Raw genomic sequence first — 19,585 nt, 5'->3', positions numbered from 1 at the left:
TCGCCATACTTTGGCCCGAGGGGATTTCCCGTTTCATGACGCAAGGGGAATTCCACACCCTAACGACCAGCCAGTCGAATCTACGAATCATGTGCGATCGGAACTGACACAATTTACACAAGTCAGTCACACAAACGAAACGTCCATGGGATTCAACAACACATGGCTGAAATCGGTGACCTACGCACTTTGACGGAAACATCACCACACGCCTTTTTGTATTTATTTTGTATACATGTATTTGTTTTACAAACAAGGAAGCTAAACGAACAGGAGGAGTAATTCACGACACGTTACCATAGGAGTGGTACAGTAACAACAGTGGTAGAAGAACGGGACGGGAGCGTTAATGGTCCATCTGGAGTCCCAGGACGTTTTCTATGCAATGAGAAACATGAGCGTTTACGGTAACGTTTCCTCGGGTAGGTTTTCAGCTGTATGTGTGTGCAAACTGCAACAACCCGACAGAAAAAGCACGTGACTTACAGAATGGGCCGACACCCAATCCAGTCATCACAGCATGACACAATCTACTGTGTGAATCCTAGCTTGATATCATTGTTTTGTTTTAGTTTGACTTTGTTTTAATTGGTTGTGACTTGTAGACTAGTAAAACACTTGTGGACCACATGTCTTCATTTAGCATTGATACTATGCTTTCTTTCTCTGTTTACAGCATTCGAAATGGGAGATTTAGGTGAGACGTTCATCTACCTCTTTCTGACACTCATCACACTCAGAGTAGCCTAGTTTATACACTCGCATCATGCAATGTAATTTTTGTGAACTGTCTCACATTTGAATACAGTCTTCTGAGTCTTATGGATTGCTTTGCAGACATCATCCAAGAGATGATCACAGAGGACAGAGTGTCTCAGAGACACCTTCCAGGACCTCCTCCCCCACCCACAGACCTCCTCTGCCCACCCCAGGACCAGAATCACAGACTACATGGGCAGACCACTTCACCTGCATCCCAGCCAGTGCTGGTTGCCAGGGGAACAGCCTCCCGGGTAAGCATAGTCTTACAAACCACGATAACCTCTGCGTCTTGACTCAATACATTTATATTCTATGGCATCAATGTACAGTAACTGTGTATGGTGTACTTTTTATTAACTACACGCATGAGTATATCCCTTCTTACTTCCATCATTTTTTATTAGCTTCACAGAATAGTTGGCTGCAAACTGTAGTGTAAACCAATATCCACTGTGCCACTAGATAAACCCTACCTCAGTTATAGCCAGTTAAAAAATATAAGCTTGATAAAATCCTACTATCCTCATCACCACAAGGAGGTTGCTGTGGAGGTGGGGGTCTGTGTGGATATTATTTGTTGTTCTTAGAACTGGAATTTGTTATAAACGACAACAGTGCATTTGTCAGACAGACACACCCCCCTTGTATGTTGAGATCTTGTTTGAGGGAGGAGGCATAACATGGAGGAGGAACAAGATGACTTGGGAAAATGCTGTAATCTGATCCCTACTTTCGTTTTGCCCTCCTTTTCTTCTTGCTAGCCAAGCCCTCTGAGGTGAAAGGTTAAATTCTTTGGAAGTCCGGCTGCCCCAATTGGTCGATTTGCACAGAGTTAACTTCCTGTTTCCTGTTCTCTTTGGCACTATCCAGCTTTTGTTTAGATTTTCGGACTAACACACGCATTCTCAGACTCATTCACATAAACATTATGCACAGCACACACACATTGCTGCTACACCACCACCATAGTCTGAAACATGAGCTCCACACCACCGTCACACATACACACACACAGAGCTCTCTCCAGCCTCATTTCACTGTAGCGTGAACCAGTTTAAGATAACAGAGGGAGGCTACAGCACTGGTGGTGACACAGTTCTTCCCTTTTTCGTTATTCTATTGTTTTCCTTTCTTTTGGTGAGTCGATGATCATGTGTTGTCAAAGAGGCTGTTTTGACTTTGACTTTGTTTTGTTAGGTCTAATGTTATATCTTTAAAAAATGCTTTGGAAATTGTTTGTGCAACATTGTGAATCAATAGTAAAATGGACAGAAAATGAGACTGTTTTTGTGAAAGTAAAAGGAGGAGCGTGTGTGACAGTTGTGCTAAACTGTTGCTTGGGAATGAAACGGAAGACCTAGTGGTCTGTGGTCTAACAGCACTCGCATAAATTACTAGTAAAAAGTACATGCATGTAAATACGACAGACAACTGCTACAGTGCTGATATTTTGACTTTCCTTGACATGTACGTTAATTATTATTATTAGCCACAGCCAAACCCTCGAGACTTTGTAGTAAACTGGACATTTGTTGGTTCTGTACAAAATTTTGCCGATTTACAAACTCACTGCATCGCAACGAGACCTGTTGTTAGCTTGTAGATCAACTACTTTTGGCTAATGTTCCATGTTCCACACAGAATATGAATGCTGGGGTTCAAGTGGTTAACTATGACACGTGGCAGATCAATATTTAATTTCTGTTTGCCTTTCTTTAATTAATACTGAATCGCCTGCTGTCTAACAGTTTCGGCCCATGCAGAATAGTAATTTGTATGTGTTGTTTCCCCACAGCCACCTTGCTCATTCCCTCAGCGGCCGTCCTGCACTAAAGAAATGGCATCGGGTCATCCCAACCGAGGAACCTCTCATTTTGGTCCATCCCGACGAGGTCGCAGCTCGGTGACATCCAAGAGCCATGAAGCTCCCTTGTCTTGCACCCAGAATGACACTGAGCTACTTGAGCGGATCTTAGAGAAGCCTGATCTGGTGATTGTGGAGCAGCCCAAGGAGAGAGGAATGAGATTCCGCTATGAATGTGAGGGTCGGTCCGCTGGTAGCATCCTGGGAACATCCAGTACAGAGACTACAAAGACTCAACCTGCTATTGAGGTATTGTTCTGTCCTGCTGCTGTTATACTTAATTGTGCGTGGGTGTCGTGTATCGAAAATAGACTATCTGCAAGCTCACAACGCTTTGCAAATCTGTGTACTGAGAGCTTGTAGATCTGCTATTGTCAGTGCATGACACTGGCGTACAACCAAATATAAATCAGGCATACATTGGATTACAGTAAAGGAGCAAGTAAGTAGGTGATTCACTTTGCCACGTTTCAATATTTACTCACCGTTTTTGGATGTCACAGATTAAAGTCTTTATGTTAATGAAGTGATGAGCCATTGCTTTCACTGTGTCCCTTTCAGAATGTAAACAATGCACATGCTCGGAGACTGATTGAGAAGCCTTCCACACGAGAACGGCTGTTACCAATTCAAGTTTGAAAACGGCATTTTAGTTTCCAGTGTCCACATTGCGGTTATGTTAATTATGCATGTAGTCAGGCCGAGAGCGGCGGGGCGCTCCGGACACCCAGAGAAAGCTGCTTGTAGTGTAGGTAGGCTATGTTATGCACAACCTGTAAAATGCATATGTGGCATTGTGGCATAATCATGTAGCTTTCTTTTCATTACAAATCATTACAATTGTAATGATTTTACATAGGCCTACTAATATTCTCATAACTACCCTTTTCTGCCAGAAGCTAGACTGCAAAGTATACATAAGCATGTATGAGATTCATAGTTTGCGGATCTTAAAGATCACAAGGCGGCATGATGCATTGTGAACTTATCGGCTATTTTCGGAGAAGAGATTTATAGACATTATGTGCAAATATATAATAGTTATGGTGAAATAAACCATTAACACTTCATAAACAAATGGTTAGTTTGGAGGGGGCGAGGGGACTATGACATCACCGGCTCAGGAAAGAGACGGCATTCGCTATACACACGGAGACGACAAAGTCGCGTCTCCAAAGTTTGCCACTCTGGGAGGTGGTTTCAAAATTAGCCGGTTAAGTCCCCAAAAACGCTGTCTCCGTGTGGCGGAAAGGACAGATCGGCTAAATACTTGGCCGGGCAACACAGAATACGTCCTCATGTGGACACCACCTCAGAGATTGATAAAACCAAAGCAATAGTACAACTCTGCAACTTGTTTTGATTGATGGGATACGTTATATAGATATTCCACTGTTACATTCTTAGCTTACTTATGATTCATGATAACTACTTTGTATGTACTGTATATGATGTATTGCCATGCTTTTTCGTTCTTGCTTAATGTAAACGCTCTGGATTAACCCATTCTGTGGAATCTGTACAGGAACACCCTTTTGGTAGAAAGGGAGTCTACCAACGCGCCTCAAGCCTGAAACGGCTGATCCGGTGCTTCACAGGTGCAGGGACATCAAAGTTGCATAAGGAGAAGAGACTGGAGCAGCACGGACATTTAGAGCCTTTTATTTAGGTGCTGAGTATACAAAACGACTGACGTTTCGACCTTGCGGTCTTCATCAGAGTCATGGACTCATGACTCTGATGAAGACCGCAAGGTCGAAACGTCAGTCGTTTTGTATACCCGGGTCCCGGGTCTCATACATTGAATACTCTCAAATCGTAACCCAGCTTTTTTGCTGGACACGTTGATGATTTTATGGAGTTTGTTCTTATTAACCAATGATAATGAGCCATACCCGGCCATAAGTCATGGACTCATGACTCTGATGAAGACCGCAAGGTCGAAACGTCAGTCGTTTTGTATACTCGGCACCTAAATAAAAGGCTCTAAATGTCCGTGCTGCTCCAGTCTCTTCTCCTTATGCAACACCCTTTTGGTGTTTTAAGCATTATGTTATACTTTAGCTATTGAAAAATAGCAGATCTACAAGCAGCACTTGTGTAGCTCTCAACGTCATGTTTCGCATATGCATGCAGCCGTTCACTACCTTGTTTACGGCCCGACAAATCTGTATTCTCTAAGTCTACGTTGTTGTCCATGGTTTTGAATAGAACGCAGATGTTCTGTCCTCATTACTGACTTAACCAAGCATCTCGTTTGGAGTGTGTGTGTGTGTGTGTGTGTGTGTGTGTGTGTGTGTGTGTGTGTGTGTGTGTGTGTGTGTGTGTGTGTGTGTGTGTGTGTGTGTGTGTGTGTGTGTGTGTGTGTGTGTGTGTGTGTGTGTGTGTGTGTGTGTGTGTGTGTGTGTGTGTGTGTGTGTGTGTGTGTGTGTGTGTGTGGTTGAAAAGTGAAGGTCAAAGCATATCATTTGCACTGTAGCCTGCTAGTAGGCGACTGTCTGGTATGGAGAGAGGTGCATTCATTGAGAAACCTTTTCACACCTTTCAATCAAACGATCTTCCGACTTCATTCAACTAACCAGTCTGTAGTAGTCTGGAAATCAATGTTTAGTGTGTAGGAAGTAACGGCTGTTTCCAAGCTACATTGAAGCTTAAATTATGCAGACTATAACAAGTTCGTTGGTGATGTTTGTCTACTTTTTTCTTTCTGACTTTTGCTCTCTTCACATTCTCTCATTCTTTCCATGTCACCTTTTCAGATTCAGGGACCCATTGAGCACATAAAGAAGGTTACAGTCACAGTATCCTTGGTGACTAAAGACATTCCGTACCGGCCTCACCCCCACTGCCTTGTGGGTAAAGACTGTCCTGAAGGTGCTGGAATTTGCGTGGTCAGTTTTAAACCCCCTGAAAGACGTCACAGGTACAGTACAGAAACGGATGTGTAGTACACATCCATTTATTTTTCTTCATAGTAATGTTATTATATATGAATTGCCTATTGTTTATGTGTAACTTCACATACATATTTTTGCAGCTTTGGTAATTTGGGTATCCAGTGTGTGAGGAGAAAGGAATTGGATGCTTCCCTTGAGAAAAGAAGAAGCCAAAATATTGACCCATTCAAAAGTGAGATTAATCTTCACACACACGCATACAGTATAAACTCACTTTTATTTACTACAAATATTGACATCCATCCATTTTATAAGAGGTGAATAATATGTCTTACTGTGAAATGTATTATAATGATTATGGTGTCACATTTGCTTCACAGCCGGCCATTCTAAGAGCATTGAAGACATGGACATGAATGTGGTGCGTCTGTGTTTCCAGTGTGAGCTTGAGTGGGAAGACGGAAGGAAGGATTCACTGAGCCCTGTGGTGTCCAACCCCATTTATGACAAAAGTAAGGAGCAATACCACACACACACACACACACACACACACACACACACACACACACATAAGAGCGCCCCTCACTTCACACAAGTGTGATGTTTTTCACCAGATGGCGGTCTTGGCGGCGAATGAGTTTTCTGAAAAATGGACCCAAATAATGGAATCATGCTCCATTTCCTGGTATGGCTCATTATCATTGGTTAATAAGAACAAACTCCATAAAATCATCAACGTGTCCAGCAAAAAAGCTGGGTTACGATTTGAGAGTATTCAATGTATGAGACCCGGGACCCGGGATAATACACACCCGTTACACAGCCAATACTATATTTTCCCATAAGTATAGGACTTTTGAACAAGCAGGCCCCATCTCAGTTCCGTGCATAAAGTGTGATGTGATGCCTCTTGGAACTATGACTGGTGGCCTTCTGTTGGCATTGTTTCTTTATTGTCAATGTACTGTGTGATCTGTTTGTTTGTATATGTTTTTTTTGTATGCTGATGACTGCCTTGCACAAAACAAAATTCCGAAAGGACAAATAAAATCTATCTATCTATCGATCTATCGATCTATCGATCTATCGATCTATCTATCTATTCTCTATGTAAATATATTTCCAACATTGCAGATGCTCACTTCACTGATTGCACTGTACTGCACTTTGACTTTGGCTTGCACTTGCATTATTGCACATGGCCTAAATGCAATTAGGCCTGCTGCCATAAGTATCGTGAGAGACGGCTGTTAATGGCATAATTATATGTCTACTCGTGTTTGTGCAATCCCATCGAAGGCGCACAGTGGATTGGAGAAGTATAAATCAAGTTTAGCGCTGCTGCTACACCCCTCCTCGCACCTCTGGCCCCCTCTCACACACACATACATATTCTCTCTCTCGCTGACATGCTCTGTGCTCATACTACATTTCAAATTATTTGCGGCAAATTTACCTTGTGCGTAACCAAGCTGTTGCTGTTATCTCAAATTGACCAAACTATTCAACTCAACTCCAGTTGAGTTGCTATTTGATTAGAGCAGTGGTGAAATGGTGATTTATTTTCTATTTACCAGCTGGTCATAGAATGCCTATGAAACTTAGGTCACATTCTCACCTAATACTTCGGTAGACTCGATACGTATGGGAGGGGAAATTGAGGTTCTTGCATATTTAATTTGCTGCGGTTTGCCTTCACACTGTCATCCGCAGCAATTGGAAACGCAGCAGGAGGGACCTTTATCATTGTGTTCCATTCATAAACTAGCCTACACAGTGAAATCTATGGTGATAAAATTATACTCATAAGTTGACATAACGTGCATGTGTCGTGCCGTCTGGGACTGGACCCCCTCTCTCTCTCTCGCTCTCTCAGTATATGCATGCAGCCACGCACTGTTCTTTTGGGCATGGAGGCACAGCGCTGAGTGCACTGATATAACAAACAGCAGCGCAAAATGTTATCGAGATGTCCCTACTCCCCAGTCCCCACACAGTGACAGCACTCCATGTTTACGGCACGCACAGACAGACAGACAGACAGACAGAATATTCTGTAAGCTATAATACACTGCAGTGTGTTTTCTTAAGCAATTGATTAATGTACTCGTCCTCATTTCGACCAGGGCTTCAGTCTCCTCATTCGACCACGTCTATCCACGGTAGCCTGAGCTAACGTGTTAGGTTTCTGGTCTAGAGGGGCGGGTCGCGGCTGAGATTTGCGCACGCCCTGATTGGATCTCATCGATCTGTCCGTCACCCCCGGCCCCTCCTCTCCCCCCAGTGCAGCGCTACGTCACATCATTTGAAGCGACGCCCACCCGGAAGGGTTGACTCCCACTTTTAGACCAGAGCGGCCAATGCGTTCCTCCAGCCTTTCAATTTTTGCACCAACAAAAATGAAAGCCTGGTACCGAGGCTAATCAACGGTAACGGGACATCTTTGCGCTGCGTAAAATATGCATTCTCCGTCTCCAACTGTGTCCAGCTCCTCACCCGCCACATTGTTTGCTTCATTTCCTTTATTTACTGCGGATTGCATTCACACCTGCACCGAATCGTAATCAAGTGCGATTGGAAGCGCAGCGAAACCCCCGTTTTTGCTCGGAGTAAAATGCGGTTCTTTGATACGCATTAGGATTCGAATGAGCCTTCACACCTGTCAAACGAAGTGTACTTTCTGAAAATGCGCAGCAGGATTCGTTTTAATCGCAGCAAAGCTCTCTTGTGTGAATGTGACCTTAGACAATCAGACTGACACGCAACACCGGTAGTCCTACTGAGGAGTGGGTTGCCATTTGCCAAGTCTGATTATTTCCAGCCCAACTTGATTTCTTTCCCCTCAGTTGCTTGGCTGGCTTTTGGAGGTTGGTTAGCTTATTTCTGTCACGACAGTTGGCAATACTGCCAACCATACTGACGAGTACTTTTTTTTTTTTTTTTTTAGATATTTTTTTGCGGCTTACGCCTTTTATTGATTTTTTAAGGGACAGATAGTAGGCTGACAGGAAACGGGAGAGAGATGGGGGGATGACATGCGGTAAAGGCCGTGTCGGGTTCGGGAGTCGAACCCGCGGCACACCGCGACTGGATCACCAGTCCGGTGCCCAGACCGTTACGCTACGGCCTGGGCCCTGACGAGTACTTCTGATTCAATGCTGATTGGCTGCCTTGTCTCCAGCAACAACATAATACTGTGGAAATTGACGCCAGCAACCAGGCATGTGGAAAATAAACCACACGCATCAACGTGAACGGCATGACTACACGCATCGCAGACTACCGCGGACCCCCGCGCCGACCTCCGTGGGGACCCCCTTATCCGCGGACCCCCATGCAGACTATCGTGGACCCCTGCGCCGACCTCCGCGGTGGTCCGCAGTATTCTGCGTGGGGGTCCGCGGATAAGGGGGGGTCCCCATGGAGGTCGGCGAGGGTACAACCGAATGGACCCATAACAGTCCATTTGTACAGTCTCAGAGTTTATTGTTAGAAAAGGGTCCTTTGGTTCCATTTGTAGTAGGCTAAGGCTACAGTAGTTTCATGCATGTCTTTTCTTTTACAGAGGCAACTACTACATCTCAGTTGAAGATCACTTGTCTGAACCTCTATAAAGGTCCCTGTACTGGCAAGACGGAGATCTACATGTTATGTGACAAAGTCCAGAAAGGTGAGTGTGCACACGTGTGCACGTGCAGACACATAGAGTGAAACACCAAGACCTCTCATCACACAGCAAACACCAAATATAGGCAGAAGCAAAGTGATACCGTTTGATTAAATCAAATTTATTGTTTGAGGTTTTGATAATGATAAACTTCACTTTCAACAATATTACAAAGTGCAGTTTAGAAATACAATGCATAATACATAATTAAACCATACTTATGTTCCACATGCAAGACAATACTTCATATGGCCAGGAAGTGCCGTCTTTTGTCTGGGACGTAGCTATGACGCAGGGCTTCAAATGTGGTCATGATGTCTGCACTATCTACTATAACTATAATTAACTACTATAACTATAATTTAGTCATGATGTCTGCACTATCCGGCCGCCATTGATTGAAAATCACACTTATGTAACGTGAGAAGTGAGATTTTTGGGGGCAGGTGAGTTAGGTGTACATACTGTATGTACAGGATGTTGTGGTACAATATACCCTGAAGAAGACAGTTGGTTCTCTTATACTCTGCGTCATAAAATAAAATGCACTTTGCTCTCCGTGTGTGTGGCCACATTCTTCTATTTATTTTTTGCCATCAATGTTTTTTTATTGATTTTTCAACAACATATTTCACAAAACAAAGGAAAAAGATGAAAGCAAAAAGACAAAAAACAAAATAAAATCAACAACAAGCAGTCAAAAACTACACTGATAGGACACACTAACAATAGGGATTATATCATCTGTAATGTATTACACAAATTTGCTTAATGCACCAAAACTTTAATGCACAAGTAAAAGTAGTACCATACTAAATGGAACTTGCCTTTGACATTATTCTTTCTGGCAAACGAATACTCATACTGTGCAGTTTCATCGTGTCCAATCTGTGAGCCCCGATGTAAGCTCTTCCAGTTTCTCAATATCTGCTTCACAGCAGTGATAAGGCCTGCAGTCACTAATGCATGTTTTGCCTTGGTCACCCCTTGTGGCAAAAGTGTGATTTATTTATTTTTCCATCAGCCTATGGACCTCTAACCTGACTCTGCCAGATGGGGGCGGTATTGGGTAACCATGTTCCCCAACACAGCAACCATCTGGGATCTCTCAGGGAGTTGAGCTAACACCGAACCGCTCCGTGGTCTAACCAATCAGCGTGAGCTAAGGGCGGGATATGTGTGAAACCGGATGTGAAGCTATATAGACACGTCAATATGATTGGTTGTGTTTGCACGCCCACACGGTGATAGACAGACGGTCCCATCCAATCATCTACCAAGTATCTTGAAAAAAAGGAACAACGAATTTGCTTCCGAGATCCCAGATCCCAATAAGCTGTGAAACAAATTTGTGTAGCAAGCTTCTTGGATCTGGCAGCGTCAGGTTAATGGACCTCAGACCATACCAAAGATTATTAATTTATAAAGATGGGCGAACTTCATTGGAGCCACTAGAGGTGAAATGGTACACAAAGCCTAGAGCAGTTGAGACGAATAACAGTCCACACTAATTATCCATAATGTATAAATCAGGATAGCTAGGCCTCTTCGAGGAGGGGTCAGAATAAATTATGGACTTGGACTGTTATTCGTCTCAACTGATCATGGTCTCCTAAATAAAGTAGGCGTGGTTTGCTTCTCCCCTGACCTTCCCACCACCCTCCCCTCTCCCAGGCTGACAACAACACTGGCAACGTCATGTGGATGAGCATTGAGAGCATTATATGGCAAATGTCATGATTCCCATTTCCAAAATCAGCCTCCATCAACCAAGAGTCTATGACAGTAACGGAAAAATAATTATTAAGCATTGGAACACACATTTTATTTCACTATTTTCCATTCATTTCACGTTATAATATTCACATACCGGTATTCTCAACTTAAATATGGGGCCAGAGCCCTCTATGTGTCGTCCGTCAAATTGCAGATGGACAGAGAGACTCTTCCGGATTCCTCTCAAATCTCGCGAGAGTTTGTTGCTGGGATAAAGAAAGGTCGATAACAAAGTAGATTTTCTCCTGATTTGTCTTGCTAAAAGAAGCCATTTTAGTATGACGATCTAATCTTGGAAATATTGTGTGCCTTGTGATGATTGGGTCCAGTATTTAGTTCAGTGACCATGGAGTTAAGGAATGGACCATAAGCTGTGTTCACGTTCACTCTCCCATAGAGACACACAGGCACTACAAATTTCAGCAGCCCCACTTCTTTCTTTTTTTAATATATTTTTTATCCCACGATTTTGTAACCCATTTTTCACCCCTGTGTCAATCATCTAATGTGATCCTGGGCTCTACACACCCTCCACCAACCTAGTCCCCATATATGGGGGACAAGGGGAGAGCAACGGACTTCCTTCATGCCTGAGTGTCCAAGTTGCTCCTTTACACCTGACAGGGGGGAGTTTCCCTGGTTGGACGTAGCGTGTGGAAGGAACACGTTATTCATACCAGTTCCTTTCCCCTCCATCAGGCGCCCCAGCTGGCCAGGGGGAGGCAGTTTAGTGACCAGGATTACTGCAGGTTTTTTTATGACGTGCAGCCCCACTTCTGGTCCGTTAGAACGGTGTACTGCAGGCCAGCCCATAGAAGTCCATTGAAATTCAACTGTAGTTGGCCTACTTTTAAAATAATACGAAATTAACTGAACACTATATTGATTTGAATAAAAATATGTTTCCAAATGTATGAAGTGTCTTTGTCAACATATATTGTTGTTTTCTCAATAGAGGATGTAATTCACATTTAATTTACAACTTGAGTTACCCATAATGTTAATGAAGCAGAGGGGAGACGGCAGACAGAGAACCTGACACTTTTAAGGACGTCACTGCCTTTACGAGGCTACGAGTGCCGACTTTGAAGAGTGGAATTCTCAATATTACATCCCGATCCCGACTGACTTTGTTCATTAATGTCTATATTTTGAACATGTCACAGGCTTACTAATATGTTCTACCTACCTCAGAGCTCTGACGGTGTTTTACCGTTGTCAACTTGTTGTATAATTAATTTGGCTATAACCCAGCTAAATGGAGGACTGGCAGGTCCTGACATTTTCAACTTCCTAGTGAATTCTCCAGATGAGCATTAATAATTAGTCTTGATGATTGACAGTCAAGACTGTTTGGATAATTTTCCACAAATGCATAGCATATAAAACGAAATACAACAAATATATCTGGGTATTGAAAACCTCAAGGAATGCGACCGTGACGTATATACCGTGCGACCACTTTGACTTGAGATTTACAATGCTAGCACTTTTCACAAACTGATGGAGTATATAGAACATTGTGGGTTGTATATTGAGTTGGCAAGTATGTGACATTGAAAAGGACAAATCAAACATATGGGACACTTTATTGGAACACAAAAGAAGTTGCTACAGCCTCAGTAATGAACCAGTAAAATTAGGGCATTTTATGATGCCTCTCGTAGGAATTGCATTGGCAGCTGCAGTACACCGACAGCGGTCCCAGAAGTGGGACCGCTGTCTCATTTGGGGGCGTGAAATTTGTAGTCCCTGTGTGTCTCTATTGGAAATGAATATACTCCAACATTCTTCCCGTCTCCTAATAATGCAAAGTTGGCCCCTCTTGCTATTGGCCTCTTGGACCATACCCACTGGGAATGTTTTAAAATGGGATTCTTTCCCCCCTCTGCCACTTTAATCTGAGAAAGAGCCTGCATGGGGTAGATTATTCTGTCGTGGGCTGGCACCACTATAAGGACTTGGTGTGTGTAGTATCCTCTTGTATATTGTATACATACAGTATGTTACTATGTTCACATTAACAATTGATAGAAGTTTGTAATTTCTGATGAGCCTCATATTTTAGCATATATATATATATATATATATATAGATATGATTTTTTTTGGTTGATTAAGTGGCATATACTGCAATACATGGGTGGCCTGATTGCAAAACCCCAAACTCCAACACCTTTTTGGTTTAATCTATCTTGGGGTAGTCAAAAGCCCTTTTCTCATGAAAGGATGTGTTTGAAATGCTTCATAACTTTCATCAGGTTTCGCCCCATCAGCGTGTATGAAAGTGAAAGTGCAGAAATGTTAAACGGAACGGATCAGCATGCAACATCTACTCTTAGAGTTTTTCACTTAAGATCAGTATGCAGATGCCATGTCTGTTTGGTACCATTCCTCTGTTGACAGGAGCAATACTAAAACAGCTCTTCTCTGTTGCTACCCATACATCTTTATGAATCATTATATTTGATGTCAAGCTGTGTGTTGTCCCCTTGAACCCACAGATGACATTGAGATCATCTTTAAGCGAGGTACATGGGAGGCGAAGGGGGAGTTTGCTCAGACGGATGTGCACCGGCAGATCGCCATTGTGTTCAAGAGCCCACCTTATCAGGAACAGGACGTCGCAGAGGAGGTTGAAGTCAACGTTGTCCTGCGTCGTCTCTCAGACCGCATGGACAGCGAACCAATCAGCTTTACGTACCTGCCACACAACCCAGGTCAGTCAATAGTTCACTGCATTAGTGTAGTGCACCGCACCCGAACCCTAAGGAAGTGCTTTATAATCATCCCTAGAGAAAGATGATCAGTGCTTGAGTTCTCTTGCATGACGAATAAAAGCACAGAAATGTAAAACCCAACTGATCTATGAGTCTGATGCTGATCCTGAGTTCTAGCCTACCGATTATTGATGTTTTGCCCAATATGTTTTCAAAGAATTCAACATTTTCAAATCATTTAACCTATAAGCAAACTAATAAATTAAAATATACACCACATATAAGCCCTCCCTGGGTTTCTTTTCTCACCTGCACACACTTCTCTTTTATTGATGTTACCTTTTTTGTACTGTTTTTATTGTGCGAATAAACTAAACTAAACTAAAGTGAACCTTAAATATACTATACAATGAATAACCAAACAAGTAAACATTACAGCGTTCAAACAGACAAGAACAGGATACATACAATCATTTTTCCTTTTATTTTATTTTATATATTATCCCATTTTGGACTGATTCTACAGAATTCTAAAAATTCCTTAACCTGTTTTCTGGAAAAACTTTATTATTTTTTGAATACTGTGCATACTGTACGATATATGGGCCAAATTGAGACTTTACAAAAATGTGAATATACTACTTGGAATCTACTAATATATATATTTTTATGTTGACTGTATTGATCCCATTTCAGATCCATATGAGGTCAAGCGAAAGAGAAAGATAAAGACGGACATCAGTTTGACAGAGAGACCTTGTGTGGCAGGTAAGGCATCATTCCCTTTCCTTCCTTTGTAATCCTCCATAAATTAACCTATGTGTGTTGCAAAACGGGGCCTGCCCATAAGTCCGACCTCCTGTTAGTCCGACTTACGTGACCGGTTAAGACTGCGTGATGGCAGACTGCTGGGCGAGCACTGGTGCTTTGTCATGGGGGGGGTCATATTGTCATATGGAGCGTGTGCGTGTACAGGGTTTGATGAGGTCAGATCAGCATATGGAATGTCAAACAACGTCAGCTCCATATATGGAGATCTAACGGTGGCAGCGCGGGCAGTGTCTTGAGTGTACAGAGTTTGATGAGGTCTGGCCATATATGGAGCGTGTCTTGAGTTTACAGGGTTTGATGAGGTCAGATCAGCATATGGAATGTCAGAACAGGTCAGGGGGGAATTAGGTCAGCTCCATATATTTGTGGTGGGAGTAGAGTTGAGTTGCTGGCCGGCTCCATATATGCAGATCTAGGTGATGATCCAGTCTTCTCCGTGTATGGCTATCCAGTGTTTGATGAGGTCAGTGTCATGATCTTCATATATGGAGACGGCCTCATATGGAGCGTGTCACGAGGCGTGATGGACTGACGGCCATATATAATAATAATAATAAAACTTTATTTGTATAGCACCTTTCATGACATGAAATGCAGCTCAAAGTGCTTTACAGAACAATGGAGAATAAAAAAGAAAAGCAAGGCAACGACATTAAAAAACAAGCAGTAATGCAATACAGTGAGGACATGAATAACAAAAAATAAAATATCAATTAAAAGCAATGTTGTAGAAGTGGGTCTTGAGCTGAGCTTTAAAAATGTCTACAGAGGCTGCCTGACGAAGGTACAGTGGGAGCTTGTTCCATGCTGACGGCCCGTAGAAGCAAAAAGCTGCTTCCCCGTATTTTTTAGTTGCCATTTTTTTAGGCAAAGCGAGCAGGCCAGCAGTGGAAGACCTTAGGGGGCGGTTTGGGACATATTTAGGCAGGCAGTCATGTAGGTAGGAAGGTGCGAGACCATTGAGAGCTTTATACACAAGTAAAATAATTTTAAAATCAATCCTAAAAACAACCGGAAGCCAGTGCAGTGAAGCCAAAACTGGAGTAATATGTTCTCTCATCTTAGTTCTAGTTAAAACTCTGGCTGCTGCATTTTGGACAAGTTGTAATCTGTCAGTTGTTTTCTTAGGCAGTCCTGAAAAAAGTGCATTGCAGTAATCAAGCCGAGAAAAAACAAAGGCGTGGATTAGCGTTTTTGCATCGTCCAAAGACAAATAGGCTCTGATTCGTGCAATATTTCTAAGGTGAAAAAAGGCAATCTTGGTAACATGATTAATGTGTGAATTAAAATTCAATTCAGAATCAATAATGACCCCCAGGTTCTTTACTGTACTGTTACTTTCTACAGTCAGGTTGCCAAGTCTGCTTATTATTGATTCTTTCTGCTCACTAGAACCGATTATGAGAACTTCTGTCTTATCCTCATTTAGCTTGGAAAGTTCTCACTCATCCAACATTTGATGCTAGACAGACAGGTCAACAGCGGGTCTAAAGCACAGGGATCATCTGGAGCCACAGAAAGATATAGTTGGGTATCATCAGCATAGAAATGAAAATTGACTCCGTGATTGGTAATGAGTGGCAGTATGTACAAGGAGAATAGCAGAGGACCAAGAATCGAGCCCTGTGGAATACCAGAACTGATGTCGTGTTTGTCTGAGTCAAACTCGGCTAGATTGACAAAGTAACTTCTGTTTGATAGGTAGGAGGAAAACCAGGACAGGGCCGTACCAGACAGCCCTATCCAGTGCTCCAGACGCTGTATTAAAATTGAATGATCAATCGTGTCAAATGCAGCCGTTAGATCTAGAAGTAAGAGAACGGATACATGTTTCTTCTCAGCAGACACCCTAAGATCATTCATTACTTTCTGTGCTGTGACCTTTCCTAAAGCCAGATTGGAATTTGTTATGCACATTATTGTTCTGTAGAAACACATCCAATTGATGAAAGATGCATTTTTCTAAAACCTTGCCCAGAAAGGGTAGATTTGAAATGGGTCGATAGTTACCCAAAACAGAGGGATCAAGATTGTGTTTCTTGAGTAGGGGCCTAACTACAGCAGTCTTCAGTGAGTCTGGAAAGATGCCTGATTGTAGAGAGCTGTTTACAATTTTTAGGATATCTCCAATCACACTGTCTAAGACCTCTTTGAGAAAGGTGGTGGGAATTGTATCCAATGAACAGGAGGATGATGTCATCTGTGATATGGTTTTGCGGAGTTCGTCTTCAACAATTGCGCAGAAAGTTAATAGGTGGTGTGGTGTGGTGTGGTGTGGTGTGACGTGTTATGAGGCGTGATGTCACGAGGCGTGATGGACTGACAACCATATGGAGGCGTTTTTGACTGACTGACAGACAGGTTTTTCATAGTAATCTCATTCTGCGACCTACAAGAAAGAACATGTTTTGATCTTCAATAGATAAACAAAATAATTAAGTGTTTCATGATTTTTCCAGTGAACTTTATGCTTCACTGTAGCTTAGAGAGGAGGCTTATGAATACCACAACTTGCCATTGTTTCTAAACGTGTATCCATGCATCTTTAACGGCTTATCCGGAGTCGGGACGCAGGGGCAACAGTTATGTAAAAATAATAATAATAAAATAAACTGTTGCCATATCCCTCATTTATATTATAACATTGTGTTCATGGATGCTTAGAGACTTGCACTAAACATATTTGTGGCATCTCTTACACCAATGCTTTCTTCTCCCATAGCCCAAAGTCCTGCCACAGTTGAACCGTCCACCTCCCAGCTCTTCCACTTCCCTGTGACCGAGCAGCCCATGCTCGTACCAGAGGAGAGGCTACCCCCTGCCTCTGCTGTGGTGGACAATAACTACAGTGCACTTGACAATATACTCTCCAACCAGACCTATGATGGCAATAATGAGCTAAACCTCATCAATCAGCTGCTGGAGATGCCCGCACTTCAGGCCATGCTGTCCGATCCGTATTTGACCACATCGATGTTCCATGGCTTTGACCAGGGTCCAACTCCTGATGCTAGCTCCAACTTCGCTAACTTTAATCCGAACCTCGGGCCATACGCGCAGGACTTTTCCCAGTATAATGACTTAACGTTTAGCCACCTGGTCAGTGAGAGCCAGGCACAGACTGAGAACCTCCCACAGGATAGCCCATCCAACATACTTCAAGTGAAGATTGAAGAGGACCAATGAGAAAGGGATGAATGATATAATACAGTGAATAACAAACGCTAGTCGTTGAATTATTTTACTTCATGGACTTAAAACAGTGAATAGCTTGTATTATGGAGCGTGGTTGTCAGACACTTGGTCTTATTTGTCTACCATCTCGCAAACACAATCTTATCTATTTTTCTTCAAAGGCCTTGCTGGTCAAGGCTTTCGGGACCATTGCCAAGTTAGCGTTGTAATGTAAAATGCCCTCCCAGTCCCCTATCTCTCTGTCAATCTCTCTCTCTCTAGTCCTATGAGTGAACATATCATCATGCTACTAGCAGTATAGCCTAATCCTAATAAAAGCCATTCGAGGTTATGGCATGTAGCTGGCTCATTGAGAAGCCATGGACACTGAAAAGGGAACCCATGAACTTCTCTATTTAACCTGTCAATAGAATCCTTCTCTGTGCACTGCTGCGCCTAGGCTATAGTAAGTCTCATTGGTGAGAGTAGAATGAAATGTATGTAGCATAGATTGTATTTTGTACATGTTCAATCTGTGAAAAGGACTGATTGACTTTCCTTTGGAGGAAGTCAATTAAAAGTGAAGAAAAGGATCCATGTTTAACAAACATCAAAAGACTAAAATGTTGTATTTGTTCTTATCCATAATACATGGTTCTTGCCTGTTACAGTATCTCTATTTGTTTATGACTGCCATACCTTTGACTTGTTTGATATTTAATCTATCCATTCACTGTCAACCCCCATATTCTGCTCATTCTTTGCGCAGTCTATTCCCTGATGCTATTTTTCTTTCTTTCTGTGAGCTAACCAGAGAGAGGTCTATATCAGTGGTTCCCAAACCTTTTCATGTCAAGGACTCCTAAATTGACACTAATTAGCCTGCTGACGCCCATTTGAAAATGTATGCCAGGGATCCCCATGAGAAGATTTTTACGGCTCTAGCAGTGATTATCAACCATTTCAATTTAATGGCATTTCTATCTCTGCGACCCCCAATTTATATTGTAAAATCACTGTTAATCACTCTGAGAGTGTACAAATGGACCCGTTAGGCTCCATTTGGTTCCATGTGTAATTCTCTGAGTTACAGACCAATATGGGTCCATTTGGTTCCTAACTATCATTTAGCTGGGGACCCGCTGGAACTCCCTCAAGTACCCCTAGGGGTCCCCGGACTCCACTTTGGGAACCACTGGTCTATATGATGCACATGTACACATGCACACTGTGATTGCTGTCATTACTATTAAAAAGTCAAATAAAAATGACTCACCCGTGGTCCTGGATCATTGCTCTATTTTGGGGTCTGCTGGAGTTAGCACAAAATTAGTTAATTGAATACTGTATACATTTTTAAGACCTACTCTAATATTTCTGGTTTTATTCAATATTTATAATTTATATATTTAGAGGAATGATTGACAAACCTGGTAATTACCGTACTGTAAAAGGAAGGGTTACAAAATGATGAAAATCATGCGTTTTTCATGGTTTGAAATCATGCTTTTCGATGACATAGGCCTACTATGTCGTTTTTTATGGTGTTACACAAAATTACTCCCTCCTACCCAGTCCCAAAATGTTGGGATTTTACCAAACTTGGGATTTTACAAAACTTGGGATTTTTACCAAACTTGGGATTTTACCAAATTTGGGGTGGTCAAATTAACTGAAACTGTATTGCTATACTGTAAGAGTGCCCAAAGTTGAAGTGGGGTACACTGAATCACTGGTCCTGGGTCAATCCTAAATTGAAAGAAGGTGATCAAATGAACTGAAACTGAAGCAATAGTGTAAGAGTGCCCAAAGTTGAAAGACGTGAGACCTCAAAGTGGGGTAGGCCTACATTGAATCACTGGTCCTGGGTCAATCCGAAGTTGAAAGAACTTCAG

The 19,585-nt window shown here is 42.4% G+C and overlaps 1 protein-coding gene across 2 annotated transcripts; it reads left to right on the top strand.

Moving 5' to 3' along the window:
• Nucleotides 1-58: 58 nt before the first annotated feature.
• Nucleotides 59-18,923, top strand: relb (v-rel avian reticuloendotheliosis viral oncogene homolog B). 2 transcript variants are annotated; one of them, XM_083772573.1, is made up of 11 exons: nt 59-422; nt 677-697; nt 838-1,013; nt 2,558-2,875; nt 5,386-5,549; nt 5,664-5,755; nt 5,904-6,035; nt 9,089-9,193; nt 13,470-13,685; nt 14,382-14,453; nt 17,239-18,923. In XM_083772573.1, the coding sequence occupies exons 1-11, from the start codon at nt 350-352 to the stop codon at nt 17,700-17,702; spliced, it is 1,833 nt and encodes a 610-aa protein (XP_083628699.1). In that variant the 5' UTR covers nt 59-349; the 3' UTR covers nt 17,703-18,923. The 2 variants fall into 2 exon arrangements, with proteins under 2 accessions (XP_083628699.1, XP_083628700.1); XM_083772574.1 differs by lacking the exons at nt 59-422; nt 677-697; nt 838-1,013 and adding an exon at nt 1,665-1,899.
• Nucleotides 18,924-19,585: the final 662 nt, after the last annotated feature.

The sequence above is a fragment of the Protomyctophum parallelum genome, assembly GCF_964188405.1.
Source record: "Protomyctophum parallelum genome assembly, chromosome: 9".
Classification (NCBI taxonomy): domain Eukaryota; kingdom Metazoa; phylum Chordata; class Actinopteri; order Myctophiformes; family Myctophidae; genus Protomyctophum; species Protomyctophum parallelum.
This window is presented reverse-complemented; position numbering and strand designations above follow the sequence as displayed.